This window comes from Eurosta solidaginis, chromosome 4, assembly GCF_040869045.1.
Source record: "Eurosta solidaginis isolate ZX-2024a chromosome 4, ASM4086904v1, whole genome shotgun sequence".
NCBI lineage: Eukaryota > Metazoa > Arthropoda > Insecta > Diptera > Tephritidae > Eurosta > Eurosta solidaginis.
Window position 1 is genome coordinate 60,135,199 of NC_090322.1, and position 26,356 is coordinate 60,161,554.

Here is a 26,356-nt window from a genome sequence, read left to right on the forward strand (position 1 = left end):
GAGTGAGTGAGACTGCGGTAGTGATTGAGTGTGAGGTATGACAACCCAGTTGATACTGTTTGTGTGAATGACAGCCCCCAAAACCCCTAATGCCCACTTCCTCAAAAAGAGTGACATCAAAGAGATCCTCCTCTGACATTATTCAAGAAGAATTGTCAATTCAACGCGAGCTCTGTGATGCCATAAAAGGTGCAGTGTCAGATTCCCTGCAGCCAAAAGAAAATATTGAAAAAATGTATAGGGCGATGTAGCAAATGTATGACGCCGCCGCGGTGTGATGGTACCGTGCTTCGATTACCACACCGAGGATACTGGGTTCACGCCCCGGGCAAAGCAACATCAAAATTTTACGAACAAGTTTTTTCAATTAGAAGAAAATTTTTCTAAGCGGGATCGCCACTCGGCAGTATTTGGCAAGCACTCCGAGTGTATTACTGCCATGAAAAGCTTTCAGTGAAAACTCATCTGTCTTGCAGATGCCGTTCGGGGTCGGCATAAAACAAGTAGATCCCGTCCCACCAATTTGTAAGAAGAATTAAAAGGAGCACGACGCAAATTGGAAGAGAAGCTCGGCCTTAAATCTCTTCGGTGGTTATCGCGCCTTTCGTTTATTTTTTAAATAAAAATCTTATTAAACTTTTTTATGAGCTCGAGGCCTTATCGAAATAAAAATGCAGTATAAATATTTTATATTTGTATTTATATTTTGTATTCGATATTTCGACTTCAGTCTGAAGTCATCATCAGGACTGTGAAACAAAAAGAATAATTAAAACATTTTCAAAAAATCCAGCATAAAAAAATACCACTTACACATTTGAGTATGTTATACAGACTAACCATATGTGCGAAAATTAAGAATGTTGGAGACAAAAAATCATACAAAAATATAAACAATATTTTAAAGCACCCAAACAAAATTTTTGCAAAAACAAAAGTACATCAAGTGGCTAAAGTAGGACATACAAGCATACATATATACATATATCATCTCATTTTAAAAAAATATTAAATAAAAAACATTATAAAGAAATGGAAAAACTAAAATGAGAGGAATAGGAAAATTGAAGGGCACAAATTAGCAATGGAAAGTCGCCAACTACAAAAATAATTGAAAAATACCTGGTCGCATGACACTTTTTAATATTTATTTAAACATTACACTAGTTAGTTTTTTAATTATGAACTAATTTATTTCATTACAGTATTAATATCATTATCCAAGCTTAGATACACTATTTTTATTTTGTAGACTATAATCGACTTAATTTCGGACTGTATTATGACGAGCAAAAAAACGCAAATTTGTGATATTTCTATTTCTTGATATAAAGATGAGGCTGAAACTATTTAGTAGGAAATAAGTATAATGTACTAAATTGTGATACCTGAATTCAAATGCATAAAAAATTTATTTAAAAGAGAGAATAAAATATTACACTCAAGATATGTGTTTTCATTTATACAAATTTAGAGCAAGTTATCAATGTTGTTGCATATATTTTGCGCTGTGTTCAAATGCTGAGGCTAAGTCAAGGGGATTAAATCTGGATTTCCATTCTGAGTTGCCTGCTCTTATGCGGAGTGTACTTCTGCATATCCGTGTATGCCTGGAAATGTACAATGCAACACGCAGCACACGTTTACAATTTTTTCTGATTTTTTTAGAGTGTAAAGCAATTCCCTTGCATCAAGAAGACACCTCCATCGACTTTTCAGAACGCCATTAGTTTTTTAAATAATGTTGAGACACTTTGAATGGATTTCATTAAATTTCTTCTGGTTAGAGCCTTCTTCGGGACTCCTATGTGGTGTCATAAGTCATGTTTCTAAAGAGTACCCGCATAATATAGTTTAAAATAAAATAATTAAAAAAATTTTGGTTAAACGGTTTTATTGAAAACAATACCTACACGAAGTAATAATAATACTACTTCAACGCTTTTATTTAATTGTATGATCAACGCTCTAGATTGATGAGGAGTGTGATGAGTACTTAGGACCTACCTACTTATTTTCTATCTTTTAATATTATTATTACTTAATGTAAGTATTGTTTTCAATAAAACCGTTTAACTTAAACATTTTTTTTTATTATTTTATTTTCTTTTTTTTTAGTATTATTATTACTTAATGTAAGTATTGCTTTCAATAAAACCGTTTAACTTAAAAATTTTTTTTATTTATTTTATTTCATAGGTCGCTTTCTATTCTTGAATCTATGTGTTCCAAATATGAGCTAAATCGGACCACAAATACGATTTTTTTAAATATTTCGATCCATGCGCCACCTACCGGAGTTTTTTTTCTTATTATTGCATTTCCATCGGGTTCTGAACTATATTCCAAGTTATATCGGGAAGTTACTTAAATTTCAAGTGCTGTCCAACCAGCCTGTCAAGTCAACCTAAATAAAACCGTTTAAAAACAGTCAAACAGTAGCAAACCTGCTATACATGAAATTTAGGCATACGAGTTTTCGCCAAGTATTTTATTATATTGTTGGAATATTACACACATAAATTATGCCGATGCACACTCTTGTAATGACTACACTAATGTCTTGTTATCTATATTCTTACGTTAAAACATTGATTTTCAATGCTTGCTCCTTCTTAATTTTAGCTTCTTCTCCTTTTAGCTTCGCCTTCATATTTCGCCGACGCATCTTTGAATATTCGTTGTTATGCGTAGTTAAGTGTAAACGTTGTTTCGAAGCTAAAGGAAACGTTAAGGGACACAAATGGCATCTATAAATGTTATCACCCAGATGCGTACGTAATTGCAGATTTAGTGCATCTCAATTCGCAAAGGATAGTTCACAGTATTTGCCTTTATATGGTTTTTTCACAGGTATGAACACGCATATGTCTGCGTAGAACCCAATTAGTATTAAATCTATTCAATAAAGGCAGAATGAAAAGTTGGAATAATTTTAGATAAATATATTAGGACTAGATTTTTATGATAACTTACCGCTTTTTACAAATATTGCACGGGTCAGAGATTTCTTTGGATCTGAATTAAATAAAAAACCCAGGTTATCAAGATAATTAAAGAAATGAATTTGTTTTTTGATATTGATACCATATTTCATATCTAATGTATTTAAAATAATAATTAAATTGAAATCAAATTTCCACTTAGACTTTATTTGATAGTTAAGCCCCTGAAGAGATTAATCATTAAATCCTGATAGTTTTATCATACAAAATTTAATCTCGAAACACAAGATTTCAGTTAAATTTCATTCTCCAGTATATGTTCAATCATTACAATATACAAGCGGCCGAATTCCAACCTTCACTAAAGCTAATACTATGTTCAAATAGAAAAATAAATTGACGCAATTTCGATTTAAATTGAATGGTGTTCATACAACTCAATTTAGCTTACATAATGCAATTTGATAGCTGGTTGGCCCATCCCTACAGCAACAACATACCTTTGTTCAGATTGTCAAAATGTGCGTGTTAGTATTAGGCGAATGGAATGGAATCAACACATAAAACTTTGAAATTTTTGTGTGTTGTAAGAAAATGTGTTCAATGTTTTGGTTTAATTATGAGTTTGCCATCTTCTTTTGACAATCCCTAATCCAGTGAGATGAAAAAAATCAAATGAGCTGATGAGATGAGAAAACCATATAGTTGAACCATGCGTAACTGACGTTTAAATCTACTCAATAAACACACTTTACAAGGTTGCATTTGCAGTTTGAAACAATTTATTACGCATTTTTTTTTTTAAATTGGCAATTTATTATTACAATTTATTATATGATAAATTGCCCAAATGGAATAAATTGCCAATTTGGTGTGTTTGTACATAGTATAAAGCGTTATCGCTAAATATTATAAAACAGTAATAAGTTCGCAGAAAAGTATGGAACATTTAGTAAAATATGGTTATAAGGAATAATAAATAAATAATAACCGTCTAAGTCCTATGCATAAGTAGTAAACTAAGGCCATTTGGCGATTGTGTTCTAGAGTTAGCGAAAGTTTGAATTCGGGGGAAGGTATGGCAGGTTTACAAGTAGGATATGTTTGTTTCCTTCTCTTTCTAACACACTGCCGTTCGACACTGACCGAAGTGTCAAACTAGCGTGGAACCCATTGTGGATAAAACAAGTGTGATAACTTCTACATTGACGTCAAAACTACAAATAGAGTGGATCAGCTGATTTTTAATTGAGTATCGCTGTCTCATTCTGGATCTCTTTCTATCAACCGCTGAAGATAGCTGGCCCTATCCGCCGCCATTTTGAACACCCTGTCAAAACGCTGCAAAAATGCTAAATAGTAGCCATATTGAACATCCTGTCAGGCAGTTGACGGATAAGACTTGTTTTATCCACAATGGTGGAACTTGCACGGAACATGAGTTTAACACTGAACGAAGTGTCAAAATTACCGGGGTTGCTGTCATCGACATCGACGCAGGGAAACAAAAAAGGAGCGGAATATCAGATATGGGATGCTGTGATGCGTACTTTTTTTTGAACAAATTTAGTATGAAAATGTAAAGTGCATCTATATGGGACCTACAGAAAATTATACAAAAGTATTCGAATGGGGTATCTGAAGAAGCGTACTTATGCCAACATTAAGAATAAAAGCACGGGTGCTAAATTTGTCTACCCGTTCAACAGCTCTCCGCGAAAACAGTTTAAAACCGGGATCGGCTACCGGAACATTACCAACAATGTGGAAAGAGGGATGAGAAGGCGCGTTTTGTCCTAGTATCAATAATCACGTGTGCGGATTATAGAAACCGTGGCCAAAACGCGTCTTTTAAAGCCTCCCCCGGCGGTTTTGGTTATCCAAAACATATGGATTTTAAAGAGAGATGTAATTAAGTGCTCGTTTGATAATAAATAAGGGTATTTCTTTGTAATTTTACAATTAAATTTAGCGCAGTTTGCGTTAGCGGCTACTACACTTTTTTTGGACCTAAGAAGTACAGTAGTGCCAAATAGCATCCATCAGCACACACACACAGCTACGCTCACCTGATCAAAATGCTTGTTCTTGTTTGTTTATTCCTACTTTTTAACCTTTACAATGGGTGTAGCAACCTACAATTTATACACATGTCTTGTTATTTTTTGATAGGAATATACTTAAAGGGAGAAGACATTTTTAAAATCATGGATGACAGATGTTTTTTGATTATTGTCACACGTGAGTAAAATAAAAAAATGTATAAAAAAAATATTCAGATATGTTTTAGCTTTGTATCACATTTACGTTTTTACTCTTTTAATTTTTATTTGTTGGCACACTACTGAAAGTCCCTTTTAATTTGAGGTTGTTAGTTTACTAACTGGTAAACTTTTTGTTTTGCCTTGGAATAAATATGTATTTGGTAAAACTTGAGGAACCTTAAATCTTTTAGAAACACTAAAACAATCATCAAGTTCTTGAGCAAAGAACTTACTATATTTTGAACAAATGTAAAAAAATATAAACAAAAGTGGACTAATATGTAAAAAATTCAAAATGGTCAATAATAAAGCGTTGACATATAAAGGGGTTCGCGGTAACGATTTTGTAATGTGGGGAATTAACATATTTTTTATTTAATTTATATTAGATCCGTTTAGTGTTCATCCCATAATTGGGGGATCTTTCGAAAAAGCTGTCGCTAGACGAGCTAGACTAGAGACCCAAAATTTAAAATACACTAAACTTTCGCTAAGTGTAGCACAAAATTTATATAAGATTTCGAGTATTTAGATCAATTTTTATGAACTTCCGTGCATTGTGAATCAAACTAAGTGTGATATCTTCTGCATAGACGTCAAAATTCCAAAGTGATTGGATCACCTGATTTGTAATTGACTATCGCTGTCTCATTCTGTATCTCTTTCTATCATCCGCTGAAGATAGCCGGACCTATGCGCCGCCATATTGAACACCCTGTGAAAACGCTAAAAAGTAGCCATATTGAACATCCTGTCAGGCAGTTGACAGATAAGATATCACACTTAGTTTGATTCACAATGCTTCCGTGCGCCGATCGAGATACTTAAAATCGTACGAACACATTCCGTTCTAGTCGTTTAGTCGGAGTGGTCGTGCGCGTCATCCTCGGCTCAACTGCAATTTGTCGGGCTTTTTTAGTTGAGCCGAAAATTTAAATAGGCCTGAAGGTTGGCTTTGTGCTTCCTTCTGGCTTTTCGGCGGAGTAGGGAGATGCAGTGCTTCACTGATCTGGAGTCAGATGGTGGTTGTGCACTCCTAACAGGAATCAGCGCTGGGCAATGCAGCAAAAGGGGAAATTAAAAAGATAACAATTTTGTTTGAAATAAATGTTTGTTAATAAAAAAAACTATATTTTATAAAATTTATTGATTTATTGTTTAAACATAAAGCGCATACAGGCAATTCACAAGGTCTCCTATTCGCCGTACGTGCTACGCTTTAAACAAATTTTACATTGGAGACCATTGGAACAACTATAATCTTAAAATTTTACATGAATACGATACCCTTGTGAATTGTCCAATAGTTTCAATTAATAACGCTGACAGACTACCTCATGTTGTAGGTCTAGTCGATTATATAAAAACTGCACACTAAAAATTTATAATACACCACGAAATCTGAAGTTAGGAGCCTAGAGCTTTTGATATTTGATTAATGGATTAGTCGATAAGCAACAGTTATTTCGATTATCACTAATCGACTAGTTGTTTGTTTTCGATTGGCGACAGATTCGACTATTGCAATAGTTTTGCCTTTTTAACGTCTGAAATGAAAGTTTTTTAATTTCTATTCCGAAGCTGCCTAGCATTGCGAAATACATTGTGAATTCATACAAGTGGCGAAGGTTTGATAAAAACGTTCACAATAGTAAACAGCCCCGATCACCTGTTCAATCGCTGTTCGATTACTTAAAGCATTTGCTCAATAGTGTTTTTGAAATATTTTTGTAAACGACTGGTATATTGCATTATTTAAATATTTTAAAATGTTGGCTTAACTGGCTACATTTAAACTATTAACTAAATTTTAGAAATTAATATTAATATGTAGTCTGATTTTCTGTATACAAATTTAAAATAAAAGCTGATTTGAAACACAAATGGGCAATTCATGGGACTTCAATTTTATAACCGCGAGCAAAAAACAAACCTTTCTTCCATTCTCTGGCCATTCGCGACAGCCGTTCTCCCTGTCAGCTATTATTTGACAGGTAGGTATGGCAATGGAGGACTAGGAAGATTTTTCACTGGTATGTATTCACAATGGTGAAAACCATATTTGAGAGGAAACCCTTAAAATAAACGTAATAAGAAAGCAGTATGTTCGCTTTCTCCATAAGTGAGACATACAGATTTCAGTGCAGTCAGGGCTAATTTGAGACAGAAGATTCGACATGCCAGCCAACGAACATCGTGGAGGTCACAATCACAAAATGTCCAAAATACTTACAGCAATAAGATGCAGAGACCTCCAGCCGCAATAAACTTAAAAGCGTAGATGCCAATATATACATAAAAGTAACAGCGAAGCAAGGAAGTCCATTATTATTGAAGTTTTATTTAAAATGAAACGTCTGAAATGAAAGTTTTTTAATTTCTATTCCGAAGCTGCCTAGCATTGCGAAATACATTGTGAATTCATACAAGTGGCCAATGCTTGACAAAAACGGTCACAATAGTAAACAGCCTCGATCACGTGTTCAATCGCTGTTCGATTACTTAAATCATTTGCTCAATAGTGTTTTTCAAACAAAACGACATTTACATATTTTAAAATGTTTGCTTAACTGGCTGCTCACATTTAATATATTAACTAGATTTTAGAAATTAATATTAATATGTAGTCTGATTTTCTGTATACACATTTAAAAGAAAAGCTGATTAGAAACACAAATGGGCAATTCATGGGACTTCAATTGAATAACCGCGAGCAAAAAACAAACCTTTCTTCCATTCTCTGGCCATTCGCGAAATCCGTTCCCCCTGTCAGCTATTATTTGTAGGTATGGCAATGAAGGAATATCCCTACAAGCCAGAGGTGACTACTTCACCCACACATTCAAAGCTTTTTTCGCTCTCCACTAACACATCGACGCACAGTGGCGCCTTTTGAGTTTTTTCTTTGCAAAAATCATAACTTTTGAATCAATGAAGATATTTTAAAAATTTTAAATGCAAATGAAAGCCAATTATTTGTGAAAGCTCAGAATGTCACAGATAGAGGGTGCTTCAAAAAAATTCGTCAAAGTCGAAATTTTTTAGAAAAATGCAAAAACAAAATGTTTTTAGTAAAAAATAAAAAAAAAAAATGACATTTGTCTTATAATGACGTATTTAAGCATTAAATAAGATAAACTAATGATTTTTATAAGATAGCGTGGCACTGCCCACTTATGATAAAAAGTTGTATCTAAGTAGTCACGTAATCAATAACTACCAAGCTCGATAGACGTATTGTTTCTTTTAAATGGCAATACTCTTATAAAACTCAAATATCCGTTTTTGGTGCCACAATAACAAGGTGCTTCAAAATTCATCGCAAAATGTTACTGGTTTTTTTTTTTTATTTAAAAGCCAAATATGTATTTTATTAATAACTAAAAGTTATTGAAAGTGGTTCAATGAAATTTTATTTGATCTAAAGATTAAACAGCCAACGAATTTTGGAAAAGGGGAGTGGCACTGCCCATTTATGCTAAAAACTCGATAGACGTATTCATTTCTATAAAAATTTAATACTCGTTTGAAGGCGAAATGCCTAAGCTTTAAAATAAATTTGATAAACTTTAGAGAAATGCAATAACGAAAAGTATATATTTATAAAGTACTAAATTAATTAATTCTTTTATTTGAAATAAAAAATTAACCTGTACATAGATATCTTATTTTTCAATAAAGTAACAAAATTGATTAGTAAACCTCTTTTTCATTGTTTTGATAAACTTATTTTATCTTAACATAGTCATCGTCACTGGAACATATATCTAATAAAGCAACCATTTCTGAGCTATACGCATCTGTAAGATCTTTTTGTGTTCTTACATACCTCATAGATGATATGACTGGATCAGAAGAGATAGCTAACATGTTGGAAAGGTCTTCGTTTTGTCTAACTCGTGATACTTTGCAGATGATCATACATCTATATCTTTTGTAGTCCTTGTTCTTAGATTCTTGAGCTTCTTCAGACAATTCTGCTAATGGCAAGCACTGGTACTCTATTAAATCTTTTCCATGTGCTAAAATTTTATGTACCGTTGGTGTAAGTTTCTTCTCAGGATACTTTTGATGGAGCAACTCTGTAGTTTTAGATGCATATTCTCCAAATTTGCGTCCATTAACTGGTTCATGGCAGTTTAAAATATTTAAAATTACTCCCAGTCTTTTCACAATATCTCTATCAACTCCTGTTATGCGAGCAGTCACTTCATCGTTTTCAAAAAATCTTCTTGAGGAGTTACCATCATTTGTATTTCCGTATCCTTACTTTGGACAGTCAACTCTACGGCCAATCTCTTTATAGAATGCATCCTGAATTATTTTTTTCTCCTGTTTTGTTTCTTCTTACATGTTGTATTGTCGTCGAAAACATCTCCTTGTTGTGGTAGTGTATAAGCCAGCTTCAAAACAAATTCCATACATCTTATCCTAGCATGCAAAGGAGATATTCCATACTCATAATTTAGTTCGTCAGTTATTGAATCATCAAGATTTTCAAAGTCCTTTTGGCTCTTTTTACAAATTGGACATTTCATTGTAGATGTCGTATTTGTTATTATGTTCGAAACTTTTCCATCGACCATTGTTAGAAGAAAAGCATGCTTTATTGTAATGACATTCCCCTCTTCAATTTCAATTATTGTTGGTTCTAATTTGGCAATTTGATTTTTTATATCACTCACTGTAGCTTTTATGAGTTCCGAAGACTCCTTCTCGTATTTAAATAATATCGGGCGGCACAATATAGTTGATGACGGACGTGGATTTTTCCAATATTCTGAAGCTTCATCTTTTAGTCGTAATGGAACAATAGAAGCCATAAACATATTACTATCTGTAATTGTTTCATCGTCTACATTTATTCTTTGTTTATATGCGCTTTGTCCTGATGATCCATCACAGCCCCACTTAGTTATCAATGCTAGCTCCTTTGGCAGTGATGTCAACTTTTCTTCAGTAAAACTTTGAAGGAGTCGTGTAGACGTATGATCCATTAGGTTTTGTAGCTCAACTTCAGCTGATACTTCGGTTATTTTGGGACTTAGAGGAACTGCTTCTTTCTTGGCTTGAGTAATTTTTTTGTATCCAGGTAAAATATCGGCATTACGTTGCAATAATGATTTACGCAATATGATATATCTTTTCTTCGTTAAACCGAGATCTATAAACAGCGCCAAAGCTTCTTCGGGAGTGTATTTCCTAGGTAGCGCATTTGGTGGTGTGGGAATGCTGTTTTTGATCCCCATCAGTCGCACTGGACTTGCTACCGCAACTGCTTCTGTTATATGAGACTTCACGTTTTCTTCGTCTTTTTTATATTTAATAGCCAGTGCTTCTGAAAGATGAGTCATGGCCATAGCTTTTGTGGTATCAGACAGCTTCCCTTTCCTTGTGTAGGTAGAACACTCTTCTATGGGTTTTGTTGGTCTCCCTCTAGTTGGATTGGTTGACGTGCTAGACGTTTCTTCGTCCAAAAAAGTTTATCAGCTAGCCACTTTTCATGCTTACTTAGAAATTTTGAATTGTTACAATAGACGTCCTTCCATTTTCTTTCTATCATAATGTATTGTAAACCAATTTTTTCTTCCAGGCCTTTCTTTTCTTTAATGCTTGTTTCACTCGCTAATTCTCTCATAATAGCCTCAACGAAGTCCCGTCTTGACTTTGTAGATTTAAACACCGCAAATGGTTTCGAGTTTTCTAGATACATATTAGAATTGGCTTCGAGTGTATCTGACTAAATATTAAACTATGAACTATATTTATTTAAGTAAACAGAATACTTAGTTCCTTAATCTCCAAAAGACGAATGATAATGTGCATTGTATGATGGGTAGCTTTATATACCTACTCAAATTATTAAAATGAATTTCAGGTATACAATTGGTAACTAAAAAAATGTATGTTGTTAACAAGTTACAATAACAAAAACGACCTTACGGCCGTACTGAATTATATATACCTGCTCAGGTGTGTATTTATGCCCAAGGTTGTTTAACTTTATTTGATGTAAAAAGTGAAGTTGCAGCTGGACGCCGATAGACTTTATGAATTTTGGTAACTAAATATTTCACAAATAACGAATGTTAATTTGACGGATCACATATTTTAAAATTTTTTATTTTTTTCCATCAAAGTTTTAAAAAGGGCCTAAAAATAGGCATTTCGAAAAACAGGTATATCCGCCAACTTTTAACAAAAAAAACAAACAATTTTTTTTTTTTTTCAATCCCAAATTAAATTATCTTTAATTGCTATACAAGAAAACGACAAACGGCCGCCTTATTTACTCACAAAACCATTTTAAATACAACGAAAAAGAAGAAAAATTCAAATTTTTCCCAATGTTGAAAATTGGTCAACTTTGAGCGGCTCTACCTGGCAAACTATAATTTTCTGCGAAAAAAGAGTTGTATATTCTTGATCCCTGGAAAATTCTCTTTTAGAAACATGTATTAGATTTAGCGAATGATTTCATGATTTTTTTGATTTTTGTCATGCTTTAACGGCTGTCATCGAAATGACAGTTCATTAATTATTCCGGACATTGTAAAGGTACTGTACTATGATTCCGGAAAACATTAAAACGAAGAAAAAATATAATTGTTGAGATGTTAATAAAACTCTTACAAGCTCTCGTTTAACCTGGTGTGTAAAAAGGAAAAATTCCTGTGCTTTTAGTTGTGACATGTGTTAGCTGTTTAGGCACTTCTAAATGTTGTAAGTATATTACCTTTATATGTTAACCTGGCGCTTTAACCAGAGGCAACCAAGTCCTCTTGCCACCAATTGGAATTGGAAGATTCGATTTCCAAAATCAAAAAAAGGTAACTAAACTAAACTAAACAAAGGTGGTATCAAAAGACGCGTGTCGAGCTCCGTTTTTAGAATCCGAAAGCGGAAATTAAAAATTTTGTTCCACAGAACACTTTTCTGCGTTGGCGGCTTTCGCCCAAAATAATATTAAGTTGTGTAGACTCAACGGAATGGCCTAGAAGGTTTCATGTGGTCATACTTAATCGCTCCCGAGATGGTCGGGCTAGTACTTTAATGGTACTTGTTCCCGGAACGTACCCGATCTGCATCCGGCAAAGGACCAACAAAGCCCATAACGAGGTGTCATCGGTACAACAACAACATTATTTACTTTCTGCTTTTCATTCATACGTATGTGCATTTTTAAATAATAAAAAAATGTTATATTATTCTAATAGATAACATCTCTGCCGGGGTGCGATTCAGCTCAGAATATGCCAAAACAAGGGGAAACCTACAATTGAATGCAGATTCACGTGTTATTTGCCAAGGATTTACCGGTAAACAAGGTACTTTCCACCACCAACATGCTTTGGAATACGGTACCAAACTAGTTGGATGTATTTCTCCAAAAAAGGGTGGAACTACGCATCTTGGTTTGCCAGTATTTGCTTCGGTAAATTACATTTGTACTGATTAAAAATTGCAATAGTAGATAAAGCCGAAGCACAAAGAGGACATCAAAAAAGGCAAGTGTTCCGCATGCAACTGTTATTTATGCGCCGCCACCGGGAGCTGCTGCTGCTATCCTAGAAGCCTTAGAAGCAGAAATTTCTTTGATTGTTTGTGATCAGGAATGGTACACGAACACACCATAACGAACATAGTTGGCAACCCCACATTTGAGCGAGTACTCACTGTCAAAAGGTTTCGACTACATATCAGAGCACACCTACATCCACTCATGCAAACGTTCATTTTCATTATATTCTTTACATATACAGTTCATTTGCTTTATACCAAATTGTTGCATATCATTGTACTCTGTAAATTCGTTATTAGCTTACTCGCTTTCCTTTTCATTCGAACCAGCAAACAATCAACACGTGATCATCAGAACAAATAAATTGGTATCTAACCTACAGACATATAAAATAGCAATTTTTTTCTATCTTAATTGATACGGTAAGCATCAAAGTGGTCCTTTTTGAGCCGGATTCAGTAGGCAGGGATGGCAGACAGCTGGAAGGACTTGGTACAAATTCGCAAGCGCACCAAGGCGGCAATAACAAGGGTTCTCGGCTTTGCGCAAAATCCCCCATCGGACTATGGGCAAAATGACGTAGTTACTCGTATGGAACGCTTAAGGGAATCGTGGGAGGAATTTGTGTCTGCGACGAACGCCATGTACAAGTTTAGTGAACTCCCTGAGTATTCAGATCCTGACGATGACTATGCTGTTTACGATGAAAAGGTTTTAACTGCGCGTAGTTTACTTCGCACGCTAAATGATACTCCATCGAATACCCCACAAAATGCAAGTTTAGATGACACCATATGTCGACTAGCTGAGCAACAATCCGCATTTTTTAATCAGTTTTCAAATAGCTCGGTTCCATTACCACAGATTAGGGGTGACGACCTACCGAAAATTATCATTACACCTTTTACTGGAGTTTACAAAGATTGGCCTCCATTTAAGGATTTATTCACCAGTGCGATTGGGTTAAAACCTAACCTTAGCAATACACAAAAGTTTCACCATCTTAAATCATTGTTAAGGGATGATGCGGCGCAAATCATAAAGCACATCCCCGTAACTGAAGCATCATATGATACAGCGTGGAACCGATTAAAAGATCGATTCGATCGGCCACGTCAAATAGTCACCTCCTTTATTGAAAATTTTATTGCACTCCCTGTCGCATCAGGGGAAAATCCAACAGTTCTTCGCAAGATATCAGACGGGGCCAATGAGGTAATTAGGGGTCTAAATGCCATATCACACGACGAACGGGACTGCTGGCTTATCCATTTGCTATTAGCAAAGCTCGACTCAGAATCTCGACGCAGATGGGTTGAAATCAGCAAAGATAAACAGGCACCCACCATTACCGAGTTTTGCGATTTTCTTGACTCTGATTGCGAAGAACTTGAATTAGCACACCATAAGACTTCTACTTCGCGACCTCGCCATTTCGCGACACGCGCCTTAGTTTTAGCCAATGGGTCTACTTCGAGGGCAGCCTGTCCTAAATGTAATGGTATAGACCACTCCCTTATGAAGTGTTCACAATTTTTATCATTGAATATTGAAGATCGTCGCGCCGTGGTCAAGGGTAAATCACTGTGCTTTAACTGCTTTAAGTCGGGGCACTCATCTTCAACATGCAGCTCAAAATTTAACTGTAAGGTATGCAATCGCCGTCACCACACTCTTCTCCACGTTTCAACTCCAGCCGCTGGCACGGGCTCCCAAATAGGTCATGGAAACGCATCTGGTTCCGCTCCATCAGACAATAGTTCTCCATGGGCTGTCTCGAATATTGCACTGTCATTGACGTCAGCCCCAAATAACACTCAGTCAAGGAAACTGCCTGCAGTCAACCCTGGAGCCACAGCCTTGTTGCCTACAGCAATAGTTAATGTTCAAACCGCCCAGGGTGGTTTTATAAAATGCCGTGTACTCCTAGACACTGCCTCAGAGCTATCATATATAACTGAAGGCTGTGTTCAGAGACTTGGTATACCGCGCTCATCTGGTCGCATCGCTGTATCAGGCATATCGTCTTCACGATGCGAAACCACGAGGGGCAGTTGCACATTATTGCTCAAGTCCCTCGTATCGAACAATGCATTGAATGTTTCTGCGTATATACTTAAAAACATCACCTCGGCTCTTCCTACAAAAGTCATTAATGCACTGGACATGGATAACCTGAAAAACGTTACGCTTGCAGACCCTACCTTTCATACACCGGCAACTATAGATATTCTGTTAGGGGCGGCACATGTGTGGAAAGTGTTCACCTGTAACAAGATGTTGGATTCACAGGGCAATCCACTAGCAGTTTCGTCGATTTTTGGTTGGGTAGTTACTGAGAAGGACAGTGGAATGGTTATAACACCATCCCTGCATACGATTGCTGATATTGATAACTTTTTACGAAATTTTTGGGAAATCGGGGAAACCTGCCAGCCTCCTTACCTAGACCCAAATGACGAAATTGTAGAAAATCATTTTCGACTCACACATGCGCGGCATCCCGATGGAAAATACATTGTAGAGTTACCCTTTAAAAAAGATTTGCCACAGTTCGCTGATACCCTATCGGGTGCTCTCTCACGGTTTCACACCGTAGAGCGGCGCTTGCAGAAGAACGAAAAACTTCGTCAACAGTGCGTTAGTTTTATGAGAGAATATGAGTCTCTGGGCCACATGCGACGGCTAACGCCAGACGAAATCGACGTAACTAATGGACACGTATTCTACCTGCCACACCATCCAGTAGTTGGGCAAAAGCTACGGGTGGTGTTCGATGGATCCTTCACAGATATAAATGGGGTGGCCATTAATAATGTATTGCATATTGGCCCTAGCATTCAACGTAACTTGTTTTCAGTTTTATTACGATTCAGATTGCATCGACATGTATTCTCTGCTGACATCGTTAAAATGTTTCGTCAGATATGGGTCGCTGATCATCACCGAAACTACCAACGCATTGTTTGGAGAGAAAACCCCACTGACCCTGTATGTCATTATCAGCTATGCACAGTTACATATGGAACTGCATGTGCGCCTTTTTTATCGGTGCGAGTTCTGACACAGTTAGCACAGGACTGTAAGCACAAGTTTCCACGGGCCAGCGCCATCGTACTTAAGAATTTTTATGTGGACGATGTCCTCACAGGTGCTTGCTCCGAACGCGAACTAATTGAAATACGCGACGAGCTTGTACAAATGTTAGCAGGCGCTGGACTCGAGCTCAGGAAGTGGGTGTCCAACTGTCAACGTATATGCTGGGATGCTAACGCGCAGCACACGCTGGGTCAAGATACTGCAAAGGTTCTTGGGTTACTATGGAGAGCGCATGACGATATACTAACATATCAGACATGCCTCAATAGGGCAAGCACTACTACCAAAAGGCAGATACTGTCTAATGCCTTTCGCATTTTCGACCCTCTAGGGCTACTTGCGCCAGTAACAGTGCAATTCAAAATTCTTTTTCAGGAGTTGTGGCTACTCAAATTAGGCTGGGACGACTCGTTGCCAACGCAATTGGCCGAGCGGTGGGTGAAGTATCAAGCCATTTCATGCATCGAATTGCCTCGTTTTACCATGAACTCTACGACTCATATTGAACTACACGGATTCTCGGATGCGTCCATAAAGGCGTACGCTGCTGTGGTGTATATCCGCGTCAAAAATTCAGATAATAGATTTACTACTTCCTTAATAGCTGCCAAGACTAGAGTTGCACCACTAAAGCAAATATCGTTTCCGCGTTTAGAGTTGTGCGGCGCCTTATTGCTTACCAGACTATTGAAAACAATCATAGCTGAACTTCCTCATAAATCTGTAGCAACATACGCCTGGTGCGATTCCACAGTAGTTTTGGCATGGTTGTCGCAGCCCCCGGCCAGACTTAAGACTTTCATTGCAAATCGAACGTCTGAAATATTAGAAACTCTACCACGCAGGGTTTGGAGCGACGTGGCATCGAAGGAAAACCCGGCCGATTGTGCTTCTAGGGGAATGTCTGCCGATATTTTGTCGAGTTTCAACCTCTGGTGGAAGGGTCCAGAATGGCTCTGCGATGCAGAGCACACTCGTAGGATGTTAACGGACGTCAGCTATCCAGAGGATTATCCTATTCTAGAGGCCAATCTTGAGATGAAAAATAGCGTGATGAATCTTCTTGCTACGGAAAGTCAATCAAACAGTGTATTCGACGAACTTTTAAAGCGGGTATCGTCATGGCAGAGGCTTCTACGAATCACTGCCTACATTTTACGCTTTACCCATAATCTTCGAAGGGAGAAGCGCACTAATGTTGGATTATCGCTCACATTCGATGAAATAAAGGAGGCACGCATACTCTTCTTACAACATGCTCAGTTTTGCTTTCGAGGAGATATTCGACAGCTAAACGGGAAAAAGGAGGCGACTCAACACTCCAACCTTATACAGTTGAACCCCTTCGTGGACGAGTGCGGCCTACTCCGAGTGGGCGGACGAATTCGAAACTCAGAATTACCGAGTGCTACTCAGCACCCCATCATCCTTCCAAAACAGCATCGCGTCACCGAGCTTTTACTAAGAGATGAACACGTTCGTAACTTGCATCCAGTGGTATCAGCGTTGTTTGTGATTGTGCGTCAAAGGTATTGGATTTTAGGTGCGAGAAATTTGATCCGAAAGGTAACTCACAATTGTATCAAATGTATAAACGCAACGTCACACAGCAATTCATGGCAGATTTACCAGCAGTACGAGTTTGTCAAGCATACCCTTCTCAACATGTCGGAGTAGACTACGCGGGGCCGCTAACATTGAGGCTATATCGAGGACGCAATTCAAGAATGACCAAAGGATATATATGTCTATTTGTATGCCTCGTCACATCTGCCATTCACTTGGAGCTCGTATCAGATTTGAGCACAGATGGGTTCCTGGCTGCATTTAGACGATTCACTTCTCGCAGAGGGAAATGCAGCAAGATTTTCAGCGACAATGGGCGAAACTTCATCGGAGCTGCCCGCGCAATGAATGAAATGCACCAACTTTTGTATTCACAGCAGCATAACTCTACAATCGCTCAGACACTCGCCAAGGAACAGATTCAATGGAATTTCATACCACCACATGCTCCTCATTGGGGTTGGATGTGGGAATCTGCAATACGATCGGTCAAACTCCATTTGCGTAGGGTGATTGGTAACACCATTCTTACATGTGAACAAATGCATACCCTTCTGGCGCAGATCGAGGCAGTCGTTAATTCACGGCCACTTGGAGTTGCACCAGACACTAATACTAATTATTTGTCTCCATCTCACTTTCTTATAGGCAGGCCTTACACTATGGTACCCGAAGGAGATCTTAGCCAAATTGCCATCAACCGACTTGATTACTGGCAACACGTTCAAAATATGTACCAAGGATTTTGGAAGCGTTGGCATCGCGAATATTTAACGTCACTCCAAAACCGCCCGAAATGGTGCCGTCGACATCCAAATGTAACCGTAGGTGATATTGTGCTCCTCAAGGAACCCAACACTCCGCCAGCCACATGGCCAATGGGTAGAGGAGGTGTATCCCGGTAAGGACGGATTGGTTAGAGTCATCAAGGTCAAGGCCGCTCAGGGCGAATTAACTCGCCCCATATCGAAGGTTGCAGTACTACCCTTATCCTGAAATCATATTTTCAGCGCGGCCCGGCATGATCAGGAATGGTACACGAACACACCATAACGAACATAGTTGGCAACCCCACATTTGAGCGAGTACTCACTGTCAAAGGTTTCGACTACATATCAGAGCACACCTACACCCACTCATGCAAACGTTCATTTTCATTATATTCTTTACATATACAGTTCATTTGCTTTATACCAAATTGTTGCATATCATTGTACTCTGTAAATTCGTTATTAGCTTACTCGCTTTCCTTTTCATTCGAACCAGCAAACAATCAACACGTGATCATCAGAACAAATAAATTGGTATCTAACCTACAGACATATAAAATTGCAAATTTTTTCTATCTTAATTGATTCGGTAAGCATCAGTTTGCATCACCAAATGTGTGCCCTAACATGATATGGTTCGCATTAAGCACGCTCTAAGGCAAAATAAATCGCGTCTAGTCAGACCCGATTGTCCAGGAATCATCGCACCAGAAAGGGTAAGGAAATTGCAAACCATTTTAAATATATAAACAACATGTATGAATTTGTGAGTGATAATTTGTCATGCTTTGGTTGATAATCAACTGAAGAAAGCAAATACCAAAGAGTTCGAAGTTCATGTAAATACCAATTGATTTCTTTAATTAGCGTTTGGAGAGTAAAATACATATGTATGTATGCATAGAACTGCATAGAAGGGGAGGAATTAATTAATTATGATCAGTAGATTTACAAGATTTTTGTCATTTTCCCTGCGTCACCGTTGTCATTACATTGCGTTAAGAGAGGACATCATCACCTTATTACCCACAGCCAGTTAAAATTTTAGTAAATTTTGCTCTTTTCATTACTGATTCAAAACGTGGAAAGTTATATATCGAGCATTCCATGGAGAATGGTAAATTTTAGCAGACTTTCGCATTGCGTTCATTATTAATATTCAATCCCTAGAAGGTTTAATGTAGTCATATCAATAGTTCCCGAGATGATCGGGCTAGTACCTCAATGGTGCTTGTTACCGGAACGTAGATAGGTAGATAATTTATTGAGGATTGCACATCTCCTTCACAGCACCTCATCCTAGTCGACTTCCTTGAAGGACCCTAGCAGTGTTCTTGGCTTGAGGGATTAAATGTGGGAACTCTCTGGTCATGGTGAGCCCATGAACTTACCCCTACGTCTTAAGATTGCGTCGCATTCTGGGAGGATATGGCCGTCTGCTGATCGATCACAAAATCGGCATGTGTTATTCGATAGTATGCCCAGGTTCTGCATACGGCTGTTCAGTCTATAATGCCCTGTAAGAACAGCTCTTGGGATTCTTAGGTTATATTGCGACAGGTCTATTATTGCCCTGTAGCGACTTGTGCTATAACCTCCAAACAGTATCTTAGATTGTTTGAAACCTGGCGTATTGCTCCAGTGTTCTTCTCTCTTTTCCCTCCCTTCTACTAATAAATGCCCCTGTGAGCCAACTGGCAGGAACGGCTCGAGATCGATGGGCGATGCAGTTGCTGCCTGTGTTGTTGTTGTTGTTGTAGCAGTGCTTGGCCCCACCTAATGGTTGCGACCGATCACAAATTGTCATCAATATCCTCTAACGTGAGTCCAAGGAAACTTGCTGTTTCAACAGGGGTGGACCATAACGAAAGGCGTGTTAGAAGCGTTGGTTCCACATTACAATTAAAGAGATGGTTGGTGTCATGTTGGGACACATTGCAAGCGGGGCATACATTTTCTATGTCGGGGTTGATTCTGGATAGGTAAGAGTTTAACCTGTTACAGTGTCCAGAACGAAGTTGAGCCAGAGTGACTCGCGTTTCCCTGGGGAGTATGCGTTCCTCTTCCGCAAGTTTTGGGTACTGTTCTTTGAGTACTGGATTCACCGGGAAATTCCTGGCATAAAGGTCCGACGCCTGTTTGTGGAGTTCACCAAGGACCTGCTTGTTTTTTTTTTTTTTTGCTTCATACGGCTGAGTTCTCAGGTGCCGTATTCCCTCAAAATGCTTACGGAGATGACTCCTTAAGTCTCTAGGCGGTGTTGGCTCATCAATCAGATGTCTGTTGGGATGCACAGGTTTCGCGAGGCGAAAAAACTGGAGAGATCAGGAAGGTAGCCGTTTATTCTGTTGCAAAGCTCATCGATCTGTGGGCCTGGGCCTGTGGCCATTATTGTGCAGTCGATAGTAACTCCTTCTGGTGCCGAAGGTAGTTTAGATATGTAGAAATTAAACAAAAGTGGGGATAGGACACCACCCTGAGGCATGGTTGACCGTATTAAAAGCTTTTGATAGGTCTAGCGCAACGAGTACTGTTCTATGGTGGGGGTTTTGATTTAAACCGCAATTTATCTGGGTGATGATGGCATTTAGCGCGGTGGTGGTGCTATGGAGTTTTCTGAAGCCATGCTGATGACAGGCTAGCTGCAAATTTGCTTTGAAGTAGGGGAGCAAAATGGCTTCAAGCGTCTTGGCTACTGTCGATAGGAGAGATATCGGGCGATATGACTCTCCTATGTTAGCTGGTTTTCCAGGCTTTAGTAGCGAGACCACCTTGGCCATTTTCCATTTTTCGGGTATGACAAAAGTGGAAAGAGACAGGTTGAAGGCATGTGCTAAATATTTTAAACCCTCTTTCCCTAGGCTTTTAAGCATCGGCATGGCTATACCGTCTGGGCCGACTGCTTTGGATGGTTTAGCATGACCACTTTGGCGGTGATGGTAATTGGTGACGCGCTGAATTTATATTTATGTGCGTGTCTGTTGGCCCTCCGTCTATTTTTGTCGACCGTGGAATGCATTGTATATTGTCGGCAGAAAGCGCTTGCGCATTTCTTCGCATACGACAGCACTTTATCGCCAAAGGCGATGGAAACTTTGTCATTGTGCCTAGACGGATTCGATAGGGACTTTACGGTGGACCAAAGTTTACCAACACCGGCAGAGAGGTTACAACCGCTTAGGTGCTCTTCCCATTTCGCCCGCTTGTGTTCATCCACAAGCAACCTGAAGCGTTGGTTTATATCCCTTATTTGGGGGTCGCTGGGGTCGAGCTGTCTTATAAGGTCACGTTCTCTCGCTAAATTTGGCGTCTCCGCCGGAACGTGGACCGAATTTCGGGAATTCTACTGGCGGGAATGAAGCGAGCCGAGGCGGATTCAATGACCTTGCGGAAATCACGCTCCCCTTGGCGGGCATCAGTCGGAACAGGGAGGGCAGCAAAGCGGTTGTCTGTAAAGGATTTGTATTCGTCCCATTTTACTTTTTTAAAGTTTATGAAAGTGCGTTTTTCTGTGACGATGAAGTCGGCGGTACGCTCGAGCGAAATAAGTATAGACAGGTGGTCGGATGCAAATGTAACCATCGGCTGCCAATTGACGCAGTTTACGAGTTGTGCGCTCACGATTGATATATCCGGTGAAAGGTTCCTACCATACGTGTGGGGGCGTCTCCCTTTATTGCGCAGAACGTCGTTTCTTCTATCTGATCCGCCAACATCTCACCCCTACTGTCCGCCCAGTTGCTGCCTCTCTTTCCGGGTTGTCCGCCTGCTGTTGTTGTTATAGCAGTGCTTCGCCACATCCAATAGGTGCAACCGATCACAAATTGTCATCAATGTCCAAGGAAACTTTCTGTTTCAACAGGGGTGGACCATAATGAGAGGGGTGTTAGAGGCGTTGGTTCCACAATACATTTGAAGATATGTCATGTGGGGACACCTTACAAGCAGGACATATGTATTGTATGTCGGGGTTGATTCTGGATAAGTAAGAGTTTAACCTGTTACAGTATCCAGATCGAAGTTGAGCTAGAGTGACTCGCGTTTCCCTAGGGAGAGTGCGTTCCTCCTCTGCTAGTTTTGTTTTTTGAGTACAGGATTCACCGGGCAATTCCTGGCATAGAGGTCCGACGCCTGTTTGTGGAGTTCAATGAGGACCTGCTTATGTTTTTTTGCTTCATACGTCTGTGTTCTCAGGTGCCGTATTTCCTCATAATGTAATGATTGCATGAACAAGGAGCCACCAAAGATTTATAAAAGTTACGAGGACGTCGGGTTTTGGGATCTAGCCCAGAGCAACCTGTGAAATGGTTGATCCCTTGCTCGTGACACACTGACAAGAGTATAACCGTCCTAGAAAGATTCTTTTCCAGCAAACGCAGCAAAACCATTTCTCAGGACCGGGGTCAGGAGAAGGACCCGGATTGGGTTCGATACCTTCCCGGAGGAGGAGAGTATAGCGCAGACCCTGCAAGGATCTGCTGGAGAGGATGTCAATTTGTGGGAGGGACGCAACAAACTAAACACTGAGTCCGCCTGCTCAGTACTACGTTGTGTGCGTTGTGTGCTCCTAATTGATTCAGATTTTCTACGCACTTAAGGACCAGTGCTGACTTTATTTCGAACGCCGCAATTGCCTTTAGTGGGGCCTGACTGTCTGACTAAGTATGGCAATTGTTTCATTGTAGTATCAGCGCCAAGGTTCAGCTTAGCGCACTAACTTATAACGGATGTGCTTTTAGAGGTACTGATATTTTGGCTCTGGGTCCGAAGACCAATGCCCTCTGGCGTCTTCGAGTCAACTATGTACCATACGATCTTGAGCAGACTAGTAATACATTGCACACGCCCATACTTATACAGCCGTACCAAGAGACGGAGCAGCCCATTACATATTGGCACAACCGGAGCACTGCTGGACATCCAATCTATATTAAAGTTATGCATTCAAAAGTGTTTGTACCAGTGGCTCGTGCACACCGAACTGGACCAATGTATGCTATATTGATGCCTGCACAAATACCAAGCAATGTTTATGTAAATAATGTTACTGCTAATGTCAATTTGCACGGTTGAGCACATACAGCACCTACGTTTATATAAGGTGGAACACCGCACTACCTACATGGGGTTGTAGCCACCGATCAGGTTGTAAGAGATTACTTTAAATATGTTATTCAAAAACACTGATTCTTATATGTTCATTATCATTAAAAAGAGAGGACTGTAGACTCATAACGGGTATTCTGACTGGACACTGCCTTCTGGCGTCCCATGCCTTTAAATTAGGCTTGGTCAGTGATAGCAGATGTAGGAAGTGCGGGTTGGAGGAGGAAACGATCGAGCACATTCTGTGCTCGTGTCCTGCGCTTGCCAGGCTAAGACTCCAGCTATTAGGTGTAATACAGTTGTCAGATCTAGAAGCAGCAAGTGGCTTAAATCCTAGGAAGCTTCTAGTATTTGTCAAGAGGGCGGAGTTATTTTATAACATAGGTCCTGGTTGTTGATAGGGTTTTAAGCTTGGTGGTTAAAACAAACTTCTGGTAACACGATGGACTCATTCAGTATATGTGAGGTCCTCATGAACCGGCTAGTTCAACCTAACCTATATTTTGTTTTTCACTTTAGAATCAACCGGTTAAGTAAGCGATGTCAGCGAACTAAGCGCCTTCAAATGTAGATCCATAAGGAGCATGGGGTCACCAGAGCCTCGGCTGTTAAAGAAACAGGATTCGCCAAGGGTAGGTGAGGTTAACAATTGGGTTGGAGAAGCTATATGCTGGCAGCCCATTGAAAGGGTTGCGCTACACAACCCCTTGAATCAATTTGGTATTTTAATCGCCTCTAACGACAGGCATACCTACCGCGGGTATACTCTAAGCCTCCTAACCCGCTGTAGCCATGAGAAGCGTGAGTGGCCTTGGGTGTCCCAAGGCAAGTTCCGTCGTGACTGGTGTTGTTGGGTGAGCGGCCAGGCAGCAGCGTGCAACAAATGCACCATTCAGGAGGATACCCTTGCTGAGCCCAGAAAATCTGGGAAAATTGGATGTACTGGTCGGATGCAGCACACGAGTATATTCTGTAATAGCATATGATCAACTTGGAGACAACCAAACGTTTATTTTCCTGTCCAACAGGGAACTGGTGCTAGACCCTGCTGCTAAAGAAGGATAGGCGTAGTCATATCAATTCGTTCCCGGGTTACTCGGGGAAAGCAGTTTTAGCAACCCTGTTTATATAAAACTTTTCGGGTTAAACATATTAAAAACTTTTATCTATCCTTACTGATATTAGTTTCTTTCTCATTCTAGGTAATTTGATTTTGACGATGTGCGCATAGCAATATTCCAAATATTCCAGCTGTGGCTGAAGGAAGAACATAAATTTGCTCAAATTATAAGAAACTGCGACAACTATCCCTCCGCCTTCTTAGTACCACATATAAGGCGCTAACAAGCATACTATGGGAAAGGGTCAAGACCAAAGGCTCAATATCACCTGTAAATCGACTTTGATAGCACGAATTGGGGCTTCCGGTATTATGCCTAAAAAACTCATATGGTTCAGCAAACTGATGTTGAACAACACCACCAGCGCAGGAAAAATTGGGCAACATCACTGAGCTTCGAAAGTGTCAGAAAGGGCACAGCTATAAATGGACGTTAATGTACTTAATTAGCTTGTGCATATCAATATACACATATGTAAAGTTCACTAGAGTAATAGGGGAATAATTTAAATTGTAAAAAACATTGTATATATGAATTATTTATAATTAAATATTATCTGAACATAAAGGACGCGTTTCATTCATGGAAAAAGCGATTTGACAGAAGGTAACCGGTACGGGTAACCGGCAAGTCCGTTACCCGTGTTGTTGTTGTTGCATATGTTTTGGTGAGCGATAACGAAAACATACCTGTAGAAGTAACTTCAAAATGTAAATAACATCGAGCGAGAAGGAATGTCGAAAACGTAATTGGTAAGAGCGAGAAAGCGAGTCACACGTACACTATTTTGAGAGAGCGCGTGCGTTACTTTTTTCACGACATCAATGTAAAAGTGATTAAGACCATAATTGGTGACCAAGTTATGGGTGACGATTAAGTAATCGATTAGGTAACGAGTACCTGTCTTGTGGAAATTTCACTTGTATGTGTTCACAATGATTTGAGTCATAAAAGGATCCTACATCATCATATTTTTCGAACATTTCGGACTCATATCGGATTCCTAAATTATGAGCGTTCCTAGAAGTTTTCATTTTGAGTAACCGTTTCTCGACTATATATTTTTTAAACCAATGTATAAGTTAACACAGCAGAAGTCAACAATGACTCCTGCAACCGCAACGCATTTTCTGCTGACACTATGTCTGCTATTTCTGGATATCATATCGCACAAATTCCATAATCATGGGAAACAGGACTTTCATGTATGGCACATGTTGGGGGCATGTGAAGCAAGCCAGCGCAATAGCTTACTTTAAGCATAACTTTATGGTTGCAAAAAAACTCTAATTGTTAAATATTCGATTATTTAGGAGGAGTTCCTCGTAAATTCTTTTTTTGATGAGGTGTGAACCTAAAATATCTTTTTTGTAGTCAACATTTTCTTATAAAAATACAATAAAAAAGCAGTGCTTTTATCTTTATATTTTGAAATTGCTCGATGTAGTACAAATATTTGAGGTTAAGACGGGGTCAAAGTGAAATACATCATACGTTTAATAGATTTGTTTCTACTGTAGGCTTTTGAACACAAAGTTGACTACGACTTCTTAACGAATATTCCTCTGTAAACAAAATAGTCAAGGCGAATCTATAATAGGCGATGTCAAAACGAATTCCACCAATTCGCCGTGCAGAAGAATGTCAAATCAAAAGAAAATTTTTATTGATTTCGATTAAATGACATATTGTTGTACAAGGCTTTGCATGGAAAATAATCAAGAAGGAGTCAGCTGTTGGGATAACAACACCTATAGTGGAATTCACTAAATTTTTTACCACATTTGCCATCGCTTTTTTGCGAATCGTTAACTATAACGATTTCGTTATTCAGTAACTATTTTGTATCGATATTTGTTTATCGACGATCAGCTGTGTTGTTAAATAAACGGTAAGTAAATTGGCTGCGTTAAAAATCACGAAATTAATATTTCTGACAATTTTAGTTAAAAAAGAAAATCGG

The 26,356-nt window shown here is 38.8% G+C and overlaps 1 protein-coding gene across 3 annotated transcripts in view; it reads right to left on the reverse strand.

Annotated features, from left to right (window-relative positions):
• Positions 1-683: 683 nt before the first annotated feature.
• The window catches only part of LOC137249860 (zinc finger protein 568-like), a 169,072-nt gene continuing 143,399 nt past the window's right edge, over positions 684-26,356 (reverse strand). For all 3 annotated transcript variants that reach the window (XM_067781841.1, XM_067781842.1, XM_067781840.1), the window contains 2 exons: positions 2,977-3,018; positions 684-2,898 (listed from right to left, as the gene is read on the reverse strand). In XM_067781841.1, the coding sequence (XP_067637942.1) occupies positions 2,835-2,898; positions 2,977-3,018 (106 nt within the window). In that variant the 3' untranslated portion in view covers positions 684-2,834. The remainder of the gene's footprint in view (positions 2,899-2,976; positions 3,019-26,356) is intronic.